We start from the raw sequence: 16,140 nt of genomic DNA on the forward strand, positions 1-16,140 counted from the left end.
CGATCCTCCTCCCTAGATAACCAACACCCAGGTAATAACGGGTTAGTGGTAAAGAACCCCCTAGCATGTGCCAAGTCTTCCACCTCCAGAACTTCCCCAATTTTTCCAGCCAAGCGCTGAGCATTCGCAAATGAGCTGAGATACATAAGGACATCTCACATCTGGACCAAAAATGGGACTAGATGCATCAGAATTTCCTTCATAGCTAGGTCACAGGGTCATCTCTTCACAAAGAAGTTTTACTTCATTACAGCCAAAGGAACCTGGTCAAGAATTTTGGATGCCATGTCCTCGTCTCTAGCTATGATAATAAAAGTATTCTCTTTGACCCAGTTTATCTGAATCTCACCTAACTCCTTCCAAGCATTTCTTAAGATGTTCCTAACCCCCTACTTATTAAGGGGTGGTTGACTAGAGCCTCTCCCACCAATTTAACCCCTTGCTCTATATTATCCAACTCCAGAGCCCCTTCAAGTTGGACAGAGAGCTCCTCAATCTCTGTCTGCACCATGTTGCGTAGCTCAATCTTTATCACAGTGAGTTACGATTCAGCTTCACAAAGTTGTCAAATAACAATGGGTAGAAATAACTTCTTACTTATTCTCGAAATGTAATTTGATACAGACTAATTAGTCATAAATGCTGCCAATATGGAAGTAGGCGTAATCGCCATAAAGACTACGTTTAGAACTTTTCTCAACCCTAACCACCCCACCCATCACAGAAGCCTGATGGGGGTTAACATTTACCCCAGAAACCAGATCACGAAATAAAAGACCAAACAAACTAAATCAACGGATGGAGATTCACCGCTTAGAAAAGTACCAAAGATCCGTCCCTCAAAGTAAACTGAGCAACATAGCAGTTAAGTCCTTGACACCCATCAGAGAAAGGGGCTGAAAATACCTGGGAAACAGATCTGACAGATAAAAGCCAGGGGAAGAAGCAAACCACAACAGCAGGACATTAAGCAACCACTCGGATTTAGATCTGAGAGATATATCCCTTTTCCTGGATAAACCATCAAGAAAACCTACAGATCTGACAGCCAGTATCCATCCACCGACCAAAGCAGAGAGTAAATGCAGGGGTAATAGGGAGTTAAGAGAGAGGGAAGACCGAAATCAAATATGGATTCACTGGAAGAAGCACTGAACACAAAAATTAATTGTAATCAGAAGACAGGACACTTACCGATGAGGGAAAAGCTCTCATGGCGGAGAGAAAAAGAAGGTTTACATGATGGTGATGGTTAGGTTTGATTATTGGGTGTGGGTTTATAATCATTTTTATTATTAGTTTTATCTTGTACTTTATGATAATTATGCAATAAGATAATAAAGTAATTTACATTTACAGTTTAAGTTGAGTGTAGAGAAATGTTACATGGGTTCAAATAAAATTTCCCTTAACATTATAATTTGAGATTCAAGTAGTTAAGAGTGTTTACCTATACAAAAATTTGTCTTAACTCATTTCTGACATGGCTTATTTTAGAGAGAGAATTATTATTAAAAACCTTGGTTATTGATAGGAGCATTTTTATTATTAGTTTTATCTTGTACTTTATGATAATTATGCAATAAGATAACATTTACAGTTTAAGTTGAGTGTAGAGAAATGTTACATGGGTTCAAATAAAATTTCCCTTAACATTATAATTTGAGATTCAAGTAGTTAAGAGTGTTTACCTATACAAAAATTTGTCTTAACTCATTTCTGACATGGCTTATTTTGGAGAGAGAATTATTATTAAAAACCTTGGTTATTGATAGGAGCATATTTATGCGACTTAGTTAGCTTGTTTTCTTGCATTTATGTTGTTAGTTTCTATTTATTATAGTGATATAAGTTATTTTCATGTGTTTGTAGGTCCAATTGACTAAAGTGGCAAGAAAAGGCAATTTGGAGCATTTTGGAGCAGTTTTGGGCTTGGAATGTATAGCACATGCTTGGAGCAAGATGGATGGACGAATTTGAAGTTCAAAGGAGGCTAGGAATATGCTAAAGAGTTGAAGAAATTAATTCAAGACTTGGAAGACTAGGAATCAGCTACAAAGAAGGAAACATGAGTCAAACTATCTTATTTTGACTTAGTCAATCCTAATGTTTTCCTACTTAATTTCTAGCTGCAAGAGGATCCCTAATTATATTGGGACACTTAAATATATATGTTTTAGAAGACTCAGTCCTATTTCCTAGTCCTTGCCGCACCAATTCTCTCTTTCCCTTTCCCTTGCCGTGCAAGGCACCACCTTTCCCCTTTTCCATTCCTTGCCGCACCCTTGTTACCCTTTTCTCTCTTGGATTCTGATTTAATTACCCTTTTTCCTTGAGGATTTAGAGTCCAAATCTTTCCCAAAACATTTAATTAATGCATTGCCCTTTCTTCCTTTATTTTACACATTTTGCCGCACCTATTAACAGAATTCACTCACATAATCATTGGGGGGATTCACCATTCATTCAACCATTCATCCTTCAACACAATTCCGCACCACCTATCCATAATACACCATAACCCAATTTCAGCCACAACTAACCTTGTGCCGCAACTTTTCAAGGAGAAATGAGAGAAGACCCTTGGAGCCGTGCCTGCCATTCAAGTTTTGGATTGTTGGAGCGTTTCTAGGTGTATTCAATCTTTTGTTTTTAGTGTTTAATTTAAGTTTTCCTTGTTTAATTGTGAACATGAGGAGCTAAACCCGTTTTAGCTAGAGGAGAATTCAAATCCATGAACATATTTGCAATATGAATTAATTACTTCCAGTTGTGATTTCATAAATCGTGAATGCAATTTGCTTAACTGCTTGATTCAAAACTTATTCTTGTATGTTGATTGAGGGTGCACACTTAGTTTGCATGCATGAATTTGATGCTAAAATAAAAGGGATTTTCACCTAATCGTTATGAACTTATATTTGCAAGTAGTGGAGGTTGCTAGTCACAATCGTGTTAAGTAGATTCCTTGCAGGAGTATCATTCTGTTCATAGTTACAAATGTCTTGTCAATGCTTATGATTTTCACAAAACTTAATGATCTTTGATTGTATCTCTATTATGCTGTTCATGTAATGAACTATTGAAGAATAATTTGGTTGCCAATGCGTATTCCATCAAATTCAATGACTTAAGGAAAATCTGAGGGTTAATTAGTGCTGTTCATGGTTAATCTGGGGCGTTGAGGTTCATGGTTTATTGGAAAAGCAACTGGAAATCGATTTGTATGCAAGTGTGTCATGTGTGGAGAAGGACCCTCTAGCTAGCCAATCACCCATAATTTCTCCCAATTTCGTGCCAAACTTGTTTAAGTCTTTAATCTACTTGTATTTACTTTAAATTCATCAAAAACCCAATCCCTTTTACTTCATTGTGTCAAATTAGTTAGAATCTGTCCAAATTTGTGTTTTGAGTGTTTTGAGTCAAAATCAATTCAATTTTCGTCCAAAGTAAGTCCTAGTGTCTGTTTTGAGTCTTTTTTATTATTTTGTGCAGTTTTGAGTTTGATTAGCTTATTTTGAGTCATATAAGTCTAGTTAAGAGTCTTAGAGTCTAGTTTTCTGTTTTTAAGTTAAGTTTTGTATTTTTAAGTCAGTTTAGAGTAGATTAGCAATTCCTCTTAATCCCCGGCCTAGAACGATCCCTATTTATCCATACTACAATTGTCAAAAAGAAGATTTAATTTGTGTGCTATTATATATCACACCAGTTATATCAACCTTGCAAGACTGCTACATTGTAACAACAACAACAACAACAACAACAAAAAATAATAAAAAATAAAAAAAATCTTAAATGTATTTTGTTTTTTAATATAAGCGATAACAAAATAGATATTAACACAAATTCTCAATTGTAAGGATAATTATTTTCGACACATAAGTTTTGTCACCACCATGAGCTTCATCACCATTCTACAATTATTACCTCACGAGTGATAATAACGGACAAGTTTCTTTATATCATAAATCACAATTCAAATATGTAAAGTTTCAAACGAAAAAAAACAGGGGTTATTTGATAAGAAATTTGTAAATCAAGTAACTATCTTTGCATTCGAGGTTATATGTTCTATTCCACTCCCTAGTCGTATTAGTAATACTTGTATCAACGAAAAAAAAGTCAATCTAATTTTTAGAGTACCAAATAAAAAAAAATTGTGTATTGGATTTAGACACTAGCAAATTTTCTCTTCTAGAAATGATTTCAATTTTTTTTTATTGAATTTATATAAAATGATTCTTGAAATTGACCTATACCATTAAGATGATATTTGAAATTAAAAATCAATTAATATAATCCATAAAAATAGGTATCGCAAATCAATGTGGTCCTTCTGTTACAATTCTGTCAAAAATTTTGTTATGTACTGATGTGGCACATACATGGGTCCCACAAGTCCTTTTTTTTTTTTTTTTTTTAATCACAATGAAATTGATCCACACCATGAAAATGGTTCTTGAAATCGAAAATTGATCAATGTAATCCTAAAATAGATGTATCAAATGAATGTTGTCATTTTGTCTTAATTCTCTCAAAAATTTGTTACGGCTTGGATTGGTGACGACTTTTGTGACTACATCGTCTATATTTGGGTGATCGACAGCCCCACAACCTTAATCTCGGAGAGCTTGTTGGGCGCTCTCCTGGTGATCTTAGTGACGCGGAGAATGGCAAACTCTGCCTTGAGATAAAAAGGTGTTTTGACAAATTTTTAAATTAATTATTAAACCCATATTAGCACATAATAGAATTGTGACCGAATGACCACATTAATTTGTGACACCTATTTTTTAAGGACTACGTTGACCGATTTTCTAATTCAGGAACCATCTTGATCATGTGGGTTAATTTCACGGAGCAATTGTGATAAAAACTCTTACATCTTATATGACTCATTTATATGCCACATCAGCATATAACAAAATTTTTGATAGAATTGTGACGGAATGACCACATTTATTTGTAACACATATTTTCAGGAACTACCTTGATCTATTTTCAAAATCAGAGACAATTTTAATGGTGTAAATCAATTTCAAAAATCATTTATGATATAAATCCTATTTTTTATATTGAAATTCAATTTAAAAGTGAAAAATGAACAAATGCATACATGGAAGAAAACGTGCACGAAAAAAATCAGGGCCCAAGCCCAAAGGCCCGTAACAAAACCCATCCTCTAACCATCAATACCGTTCATCTAGTGATCACAGCCACGTAACCCGGCCGCGTCGCACACAAAGCATAATCAAAACCGTCCATTACGTCTACGTGCAACCCCAGCAGAACAACCGAAGGTCCTCGAACCTCAACGGAAATATCACCCACGCCCACGTGTCGCCCTCTCCCCGTACATCCTCGGGTGAGCCTATTACTGTCCCTCACCTACTTGTAAACAGCAGCCTCACATTTTCAACGAAGACATCCAAATACCGAGTCGCCAAAGCTCCAATCTTTCATCGAAATTTCTCGATTTCTCCTCTGAATCGGGTACAAATCTCTCTCTCTCTCTCGTTATCTGTTTAAAATATAATTAGGCTAAATTGTTTCAAGTTTCCTTTTGTTTTTTTTCTTTCCCAATTTCTGTTTCGCATAGATTGACTCTAGGGTTAGGGTTTTTTTCCTTTTTTTTTTTTTCTTTCCCAATTTCTGTTTCGCATAGATTGACTCTAGGGTTAGGGATTTTTGTTTTCAATTTATCAAGGATCGGTGTAGATTTCTGAAGATCTAATGGTTAGGTGAGTGGGTCTATTCCTAGAAATGTTAATTTTTTTCGTATATGTTGTTTGATTATGCTTGTATTTCTGATTTGAAATTTTTTTTTTTAATAATCTGTTTGTGATTTGATTAGGCTAGCTTTAATTTTTGTTTAATTTTGTTTTAGAAGCTTATAATTTTGTGAGGTTGGTGTTTATATCTTTGAAGAAATTTGTGACTTGAAAGTTTAAACGTTTGGGTAGAAATTTGGGGGTTTTGTTATTAATTAGGTATGGGTAGGATTTTGAGTGTTGGTATTTGTTCGCTGCCCGTTTGGTACTGTACGAAATGGCAGAAAATAGGTAGGAAAGCATGGAAGCTATTTTTATTTTCGTTGTCATACAGTTTTTTCTTTGCTTCGTTGTATTTTGGTTCTGTCAGGTGGAATACAGAATTTCAGGTAAGGTTCAGATTAACTGTGTTTTTTTTTTTTTTTTTTTTTTTTAAAAAAAAAAATTTAATTCCGTAAAGAGAAGCATAAGATGAAGAGGATTTGTTTTCTGGTGGTTTGGGATGAAGAGGATTTGTTTTTTGGTGGTTTGGGGGAGGGAGTCATAGCTTATTGTTTCGTATATGCTTAACTTGATTAAATTGATTATGAATGTTGCTTGAAGAGTGATAATAACTCATCACTTGAAATTGTTTGAACTGTTGAAATTCCATGGAAAAAATGAATGGGACGTACCTGTGCTTTTCGGTTTATCTGTTTGCGGCTGATTTTGTCAACTCAACTAGGCTTATGTTTTCGGTGATTACTGCTTAGTTGGTCATTTACCTAATTTTGTTATTCTACTGCCTGGAATCATGTGGAAGGTTGCATAATATGTTTGTTAGAATTCATTGTTTCTCCTGCTGTCATCTCCCAGATGACTAGAGAGGCTGATTTACAACCTGATATCTCATCATGTTTATGTCTCCCGGATAAAATGTTTGTTGAATTCACTTTTTCTTCTGCTGTCATCTCTCGGATGACTAGAGAGGCTGATATACAATGCGATATCTCATCATGTTTAAGTCTTCCTCAGTTTTGGTTTTGGATGCCTTTTGAGGTTGATTTCCTATACGATATCCGATCACATTTTCTTCTTCTTGCAGTGAATACACAACAATGAGTCGTCCACAAGAACCACACCGACCGTTCTTCCATTTCGGAAATCCCTTTAAGATGATTGCACCAAAGGGTTCCCAGCTGTCTCCAAGGCTTCTTGGACTGTTGAATACTTTTGAGGAAACATTAGCTGGGAGGCTAAGAAAGCTTAACCCAAAAGACAAGGATGATGTCCTCAGCTTGTCATGGATGAAATTAGCTATGGAGTCTCTCTGTGGAACTCATAATGACATAAAATCCCTCATAGCTGAAATCGATCTCCCTGTGAGTAACTGGGATGAGAAATGGATTGATGTGTACTTGGACATCAGTGTGAAGTTGCTCGATGTGTGCATTGCTTTTAGCTCTGAGATCTCACGTTTAAACCAGGGGCATCTTTATCTTCAATGCGTCTTGCATAATTTGGATTCAACTTCTTCGGACCAATTTATTCGGGCCCGTTCTTCACTTGATGGATGGAGGCATCATATTGGTTCAACAAACCCCAGAGTTGAGAACTGTAGCACCATTTTGGACAAGCTTGTGGAATCCCTTGACCTTCCAAAGGTTAAGAACTCGGCAAAAGGGAAACTTTTGATGCGTGCTATGTATGGAGTTAAGGTGTTGACAGTATCTGTTTGTAGTGTCTTTGCTGCTGCCTTTTCTGGTTCCGCAAAGAAGTTGTTAGAATTGAATGTTGCAGAGACATATTTGTGGGCACAAGCATTTAACGATTTACAGGGTAATGTAAATGGGGAAATTAGAAATGTATTTTCTAGTGGAAGAGTCATGGTACTGAAAGAGCTGGAAGCAGTTGATGATGTTGTTAAGGAACTGTATCCCAAGATTCAAGATGGCGTTGGCCTCACTGAAGGGAACACATTCAAGAATTCTGTTTCAGACTTGGACAGGAAGGCGCAGAAACTTTCTCAAGGGCTAGATCTTCTTACAAACGAAGTGGATGGCTTTTTCCAAATCCTTTTAGCAGGACGCGACACATTGCTTTCCAAACTAAGATCAGGTGGATCAGTCTCAGAACGGATGCTGACGCGAAATGTGGAAGGTCAGTCGGTGAGATGAATGATGATCTTAGCAAGCCAACCTCTCTTGTATATAAAGATGGTTTTAGGTATGGGGTTTTATGTTTTCTTATTTTTGTTAGTGTACGATCGTGTATGGCTTGCAATCAGTATGTTGTGAGTTATAGTAGTTATATTATTATTGTACTGGCGTGTCTAAGTGTAATGTTGTACTATGGATTGCTAATGATATATAAAAGGGTTTGGTTTGAAATTGTGGGAGTCTGCTATTTGACTGCCTGAATCATCGTCAATACCTCGGTTAATATCATTCGAGCCTTTTTTTTCATGCTTTTCCCGGAGGTCTTTTAAGTTTGAAGATGCATTTACTTTCTTTTCGCTATAGTTTATTATCAAAATTCTCTCGCTGACAGTTTTTGATGTCTAGGTTTTGCCGTGGATGATTACCAGCGGTAAGTTTCTCACTCGGTGTGACAAACATATATTTGATACATTGAATTTTTGTAGACATGACTTTGGTGTGCATTTTGCAATCAGAAGGTGTTCGTAGAATGTGTCCTTTGTATCGGGTTCTAACCACTTGCCGCTTCATCATCCTCAAACGTTTTCCATGGAAGTTCTCGGTTAATCCCAACTATCATTTAGGACTTTTAGAATGCGTTTGTTGCACCGGACTATCTTGAACTGGACTAGCTTTAGGATTTAGTTGAACTTGCTTAGAATAAATTAAACTGAACTGATTCGGTGAAACGTTTGGTGCATAATTGAGTTAAGATGCAGGACTCTTATATTGTGTTATTTAATCCTTATCTATTAATATTTTATTATTAATTTAACCTATATCTATTAACATATGTTGTAAAAATTGTATGGCGTATGCCCACATCCCACATGTATTAGTATACCCACATGCATTTGGAAAAAAGGTGAAAAATGATAGTGATATATTTATTGTTATGTAATATTGTCAAAAGTAGTCATTATACCATTTTTGGATGTTCTCATGGGAGTAGCTCTATAAATAGAGTGATCTGTGTGCTATCAAAATATATACTGCAAAAGAAAGAATTAAATAAATAATATCAATATATCTCGCTCTCTTTCTCTTTATCTGCCATCTTTTGTGTTATAGCTACTAAAGTTATAGTGTGATATTTTTCACCTGCTTCGCTTATGTCTTTAGCAAAGGTTATTTCTCTAACTTTTGCCTATTTATAACACGTTATCAGCATGATTCTCTAATCATTTCTCATTTCCCTTCGCCAAAAGAAAAAGAAAATGTTTCTTCCTAGGATTTTACTATTCTTCCTTTACCTGCTAGAAATACCCTTGTGAAAAACTGTTTGCACCATGCTTGCTTCTCGTTCTCAATTTAACAATTACTTATATGTTTGATTTCTTGTTTGGTGCAGTTCCTGATTACTAACCCAGTATTTATATTTAATTTTACTGTAATTTTAGGTGGTGTGATATAATCGTCGACCTTGCATATTTAAATTTGCCTGCTATTTAATTTTATTGCAATTTTAGGTGGTGCGGTATAATCGCACATCCTGCTCTGCATATTTGAATTTTCCTACAGTTTGAGTGGTGCAAAATAATCCACATCCTATGTTTACTTCAATGAGAATGGTGCAGTACAATCGTCATTCTCATTAATTATGTAAATCTGGAACTTGAAGTTTCGAGTGCTTATCATTTTGGCCTGAAGGTTAAAATGAAAAATTTGTAAGAACCAGAAGTTCTAACATTATATTCCTCTAGGAATACATATTATTGTAATTTCTTACACATCTCATTTTTCTTTTAGAAAAGAAAATAACGAAGTTGGCAAATCTTGATTTTGCTGCATTGGACATTGATGAGAAAAACTACCTTACCTGGGTGATTCATACCAAGATCCATCTGAAGACAGGAAATCTTGGAGAAACCATTAGGGATGAAAACAGTGCATCCTCTCAAGATTGGGCGAAAGTCATGATCTTTATTCATCGCCATATTGACAAAGGAATAAAGAGCGAGTACCTAACGGTTGAAAATCCATTAGCTTTTTGGAAGACATTGAGAAACAGATACAATCATCCGAAAATGATGATTCTTCCAAGAGCTTATTATGAGTGGACTCACCTAATGATCCAGGATTTTAAGTCAGTAGCTGAGTACAATTTTGCGATATTTAGAATTAGCTTTCAGATGAAGCTCTGTGGGAAAATCATAACTAAGGAAGATAGGCTGGAAAAGATTTTCAACATCTTTCATGTCTCCAACGTACTTTTGCAGCAACAGTATAGAAAACAAGGTTTTACTGAATACATATAACCAACTGATATCTGTGTTCGTAGTAGCTGAACAAAATAATGAGCTATTGATGAAAAATCATCAGCCTCGACTTATTGGATCGGCACCATTCCCAAAAGTGAATGATGCTTCCCTTGAAGGGAATACCACATCCTCTCGTGGCAATAATTGCAAACGAGGACGTGGCCACAAATGAGGTCGATGGAACAGGAAAGGTTAGAACCATGGTATCCAGTTTCACAATCAGGTTCTAAGGCATAATTCAGGCCCAAGCTTGAAGAATACAAATCGCCACAAAAGCAAAACTCATATGAACAATATTCTTAGAAACTCTGAAGGAGTCTGCCACAGGTGTGATGGCAATGGGCACTGGACGTGTAACTATCGTATCCCAAAACATCTGGTGGATCTATATCAAGTCTCGCTCAAGAAAAAGTGTGTTGAGATCGATTTCCTCGACTAGGCTAAACCAATGGATATATCTGATCTAGTGCTAAACTTTTCAGGGCAGTTTAACACAACTTACCTAGATGCTTTAGACTTAATTACGAAAAGAATAAATGAAGTGTACCTGTTCGATTAAATTATTTATGTTTCATGTATCTTTTATTCTAAACTTGTAGTTTAAACTCGTATTTCATTTCAATAAAAGTGGCATTTTAATTTTCCTTTTATTATGAATAAGTTGTTTTTAACTGTGATCTCCTTTACTCAGAAAGTATGGATAAAAACTATAGTTATTCTCAAAACATGAGAAACAGATATATTTGTCTTGCAGACAGCGCAACTATGTATATAATTCTTCGTGATTGAAAGTATTTCTTAAGCTTAATGCTTGCTAAAGTAAAGGTAACAACAATATCAGATCAATCAGATGTAATTGAAGACTCAGGAAAAACTCAAATTATGTTACTAAATAAAACAATATCGTTCATACAAAATGCATTGTATGCTACTCAGGCCTGGTTTGGTACTAAGGTGATTTTGATAAAAAAAACTAGTATCAAAAAAGCTGTGAGCTGTTTTTGTGTTTGGTAAACATTCAGTTTCAGTTTTTTTTTCACAGTTTTGGGTGAAAAAAAGCCAAAAACAAGAAGCTGCAAAACTCAGCTTTCAAAAAACCGGCTTTTTTTTCACATCTGATTTACATAAAAGTTTACCAAACACTATAATACTGTTTTTTTTTTTTTCAAAAGCACTTTTACAAAAAAAAATTACCAAACACTCTATTACTTTATTTCACAGTTGCTTATTCTCACAACACAGCAGAAGCAACTGTTTTTTAAAGCACAGTAATACCAAACCAATCCTCAATCTACTTAAAATTTGTTGAGTTTCAAAGACATAATTTTAAATTAATACTCCATTGAAACGAAAAATGCATAAAATATGGAGTATTTATGCATTACCTCCAATAATACCAAGAAGCGTATGTTGGAGAAGTTGTGTGGTTTGTCGAATGGATTATATTATACATACATAAAGATAGTTTAATCACATACTGTCATGAACTAGAAGTTCATTAGTTCAAAAGTTTACATGTTTTGACATGACCGTTTGGACCATCTAGGATCTACCATAATGCGTAAGATCGTTATCAACTCTAATAGACGTCCATTATTGAGCAGACACATTTCTATCTGAAATGAGAACCCTTGCAAAGCTTGTTCTCAAGAGCAGTTGGTAATTAAACCATCATAACTAAAGGTTGATGCTGAATCTCCATCATTTTTTCTAAGAATTAAAAGGAATATTTGTGGGCCTATTCAACCATTTTGTGGACCATTTCATTATTTTATGTTTTGCTTGATACATATACCTGATGGTCACATGTTTGTCTCTTGTTTACTTGAAATGTAGCTTTTATGAGACTTCTTGTTCAGATAATTATGCTACGAGCACAGTTCTCAGATTACCCTATTAAGTCAATTCGACTTGATAACACTAGTAAATTTACATCTCAAACCTTTGATGATTACTGCATGACATTGGGTATTGATGTTGAATACCCTGTTTCTCATGTCCATACTCAAAATGGTTTAGCAGAATCATTGATTAAGCGGCTTGAGTTAATAGCTCGCACTTTACTCATGAAAACAAAATTGCCAATTTCTACATGTGGACATGCCATCTTACATGCTACATTATTGGTTCGATTGAGACCTATATCCAACCACCAGTACTCCTCAGTACAACTCGTGTTTGGGCATTAGCCAAACATTTCATATTTACGAGTTTTTGGTTGTGCTATTTATGTGCCTATTGCACCGCAACAATACACTAAAATGGGGCCTCAATGCAGACTGGGAATTCATGTGGGTTTTGATTCACTATCTATCATTAGATATTTGGAACCCTTGACAGATGATATATTTATAACTCGTTTTGCGGATTGTCATTTTGATGAGATAGTCTTCCAATTATTAGGTGAGAAAAGACCGTTCCAGAAAAATGACAAGAGTTGACATGGGCTGTTCCCACCTTATTTCATTTTGATCCACGAAGCACTCAATGTGAAAATGAAGTGAAAATGATCGTTCACCTTCAAAGTTTTGCTAATTAAATGCCAGATGCATTTAATGATGCTTCAAAAGTGACAAAGTCACATATTACAGCTACAAATGCACCTGTAAGAATAGATGTTCCTATTAGACAAAATAAAGTAGTAGCGAATGAATTATCTGGTACACACCTGAAGCATGGTAGACCACAAGGTTCAAAAGATTCAGTTTCTCGAAAGAGAAAGACGAGGGTACAGATCCAAATGAAATCATTCAAGAAGAAAAAATGAATGATAAATCCCCAATTCATGATTCTAAAAAAGAAAATGTCCTTAATGAGACACATGTCTCTGAAGAGACAGAAGTGCATGAAAGCAAAGAAATCTCTATAAATTATGCATGTACTAGCGAATTGTGGGATCGAAATGAAATAATCATCGACAACATGTTCGCATTCTTAGTAGCCAGTAAGATCATATTAAGCGATGATATTGAGCCCTACTCTGTTAATGAATGCAAATAGAGACAAGATTGACCTAAATGAAAAGATGCAATTCAGGCATAATTAAATTCCTTGGAAATGCGAAGTGTTTTTGGACCGATAGTTCAAACCCCGCCTGATGTAAATCCCGTGGGTTACAAATGGGTATTCACAAGAAAGCGCAATGAGAAAAATGAAATTGCAAGATATAAAGCACGACTTGTTACACAAGATTTTTCACAAAGACCTGAAATTGATTATGAGGAGATATACTCTCCTGTAATGGATGCAATTATCTTCCGTTACTTAATAAGTTTAATGGTTTCAGAAAAACTTGACATGTGACTTATGGATGTCATCACCGCGTATCTATATGTAGAATTAGATACTGACATATTTATGAAAGTCCCAAAAGAACTTAAGTTGCCTGAAACGACTAACAAACCATAAGGTACACTCTCAATCAAATTAAGATGATCATTATATAGGCTGAAATAATCTGGACGAATGTGGTATAATCGTCTTAATGAGTATTTGATCCAAAAATGATAGATCAACAATGTCATTTGCCCTTGTGTGTTCATTAAGAAATCTAATTTTAGATTTGCTATAGTGACAGTATATGTCAATGATATGAACCTAGTTGGAACTCTTGAAGAGCTCAATAAAACTGCTGAATATCTGAAAAGTGAATTTGAAATGAAAAATCTTGGGAAAACAAAATATTGTTTCGGCCTGCAAATCGGGTATCGTGCTAGTGGAATTTTGGTCCACCAATCAGCTTATATTGAAAAAATCCTGAAACGATTTGGAATGGACAAAGCTTATCCACTTAGCACGACAATGGTCGTTCGTTCTTTGGACATTAAGAAAGATCTATTTTATCTAAAAAGAAGATGATGAAATGGTCATTGGTCTATAAGTACCATATTTGAGTGCAATAGGTACTTTATTATATTTAACACAGTGTACTCGACCAGATATAACTTTTTCAGTTAACCTGTTAGTAAGGTATAACTCTGCTCCAACAATTCGTCATTGGAAAGGATTCAAAGATGTTTTGCGATACTTACGTGGGACAAAAGACATGAGTCTCTTCTATACAGAGAAATCCACAAATGACCAGATCTTTGATGGATATACAGATGCTGGTTTCTTCTCTGATCTGTATAAAGCTCGCTCATAAACTAGATATGTGTTCACTAATGCAGATACAACAATCTCATGGCGCTTAACAAAGCAAACACTAGTTGCTACATCTTCCAATCATTCAGAAATACTTGCTTTACATGAAGCAAGTCATGAATGTTCTTGGTTAAGATCAATGATCCATCATATTCGGAATTCATGTGTCTAACTTCAAAGACAGACACTCCAACTGTCATCCATGAAGATAATGCACCCTATATTGCCTAAATGAAGAAAGAATTCATCAAGGGCCATAAGACTAGACACATATCTCCTAAGTTTTTCAGTGCACATGAGCTTCAGAAGGCTAAAGTTATTGAAGTTAGACAAATCCGTTCCAATGAAAATTTAGCAAACTTGTTCACCAAATCTGCCAAAGTGCACATTTAAGAAGTTAGTGCAGGAAATCAGATTACGTCGGCTTACCAATCAACTACATTTGAAGAATGCAGAATTAGGGGGAGCATCCATGATACATGCATGTTGTACTCTTTTTCCTTCGATTAGGATTTTTCCCACTGAGTTTTTCCTATCAAGGTTTTAACGAGGCAACATAAGCTTACATAACACTATATCAACAATTCAGATAAAGTTGTACTCTTTTTCCTTCATTATGGTTTTTTCCCACTGAGTTTTTCCAAGTAAAGTTTTAACAAGGCAACTGATGGTGATATGTAGACATCCAAGGGGAGTGTTGTAAAAACTGTATGGTATATGCCCACATCCCACATGCATTAATATACCCATATGCATTTGGAAAAAGGTGAAAAAGGATAGTGATATATTTGTTGTTCTGTAATATTGTCAAAAGTAGCCATCATATCATTTTTGAATGTTCTCATAAAAGTAGCTTTATAAATAGAGTGATCCGTGTGTTATCAAAATATAAACTGCGAAAGAAAGAATTAAAGAAATAATATCAGTATATCTCCCTCCCTTTCTTTATCTGCCATCTTTTGCGTTATAGCTACTAAAGTTATAATGTGATATTTTGCACTCGTTTCACTCTTGTCTTTAGCAAAGGTTATTTATCTAACCTTTGCCTATTTATAACAATATTATTTTATTACTGTATTTTTCTAGAATCATCTTTTTCCTATTTGTTTCTCTGCTCATTGTCTTCTTCCCCTATCCCCTGTTTCCCCCATTTTCGCCCACTGTTCTCTGTACCACTGTCTCCTCCCTTCTCCCTATTTCCTCCCGCTTCACCTCAAATTACTTTGGTCGTCTTCTTTTTCTTCAAAGTTTGAAACTTTGTATTTATTTGTTTCGCCTTAAAGGAAATGACTTGGCGCAGAAATTGGAGCTCTTGGGTAGCGGAGGAAGCTGAATTGCGGAGATCGTTCTAAAGTCCTAAGTTTTTTGGGTCTGATTCCTGTTCAATCGACGAAAATGAAAACCCATTTCCACATATCGATAAAGGTGTTCCTTTGTGAAGCAAAGAAGGGAAATCTGGGCTGTGGGTTCTTGGGAAGCAAATAAAGGGTTGGATTCGCTAGATGATGGAGATCGGTGAGAAAGCGTGATTTTGGTGACTAGGTTCATGGGGCGTAGGTGGTGGAGACGGGATTAGCAATCCCCTAGTTTTCGAGGTCTTGCTGAGAACAGCTAGCGAAGGAATTAGTTGGCACGAGTCCGACTTAGTGTCATTAAACGTAGTCCCTTCTCGCACCAAACACAGACTGGTAAGCCAGTATAGTCAAGTGAATCTTAACGAAGCCAAACAAATGTGCCATTAACGATTTATCAGATCAAATGTTCATCTACAGTTGGCTTGGATGAGAT

At 35.5% G+C, this 16,140-nt stretch overlaps 1 protein-coding gene across 2 annotated transcripts; it reads left to right on the forward strand.

Annotated features, from left to right (window-relative positions):
* The first annotated feature begins 5,365 nt into the window (after positions 1–5,365).
* On the forward strand, positions 5,366–8,140 carry LOC137734164 (protein BPS1, chloroplastic-like). 2 transcript variants are annotated; one of them, XM_068473475.1, is made up of 2 exons: positions 5,366–5,493; positions 6,856–8,140. In XM_068473475.1, exon 2 carries the CDS (start codon positions 6,869–6,871, stop codon positions 7,925–7,927), a length of 1,059 nt encoding a protein of 352 aa, XP_068329576.1. In that variant the 5' UTR covers positions 5,366–5,493; positions 6,856–6,868; the 3' UTR covers positions 7,928–8,140. The 2 variants fall into 2 exon arrangements, with proteins under 2 accessions (XP_068329576.1, XP_068329575.1); XM_068473474.1 differs by lacking the exon at positions 5,366–5,493 and adding an exon at positions 5,575–5,741.
* The last annotated feature ends 8,000 nt before the right edge of the window (positions 8,141–16,140 follow it).

The sequence above is a fragment of the Pyrus communis genome, chromosome 5 (genome assembly GCF_963583255.1).
Source record: "Pyrus communis chromosome 5, drPyrComm1.1, whole genome shotgun sequence".
NCBI classification, from domain to species: Eukaryota; Viridiplantae; Streptophyta; class Magnoliopsida; order Rosales; family Rosaceae; genus Pyrus; species Pyrus communis.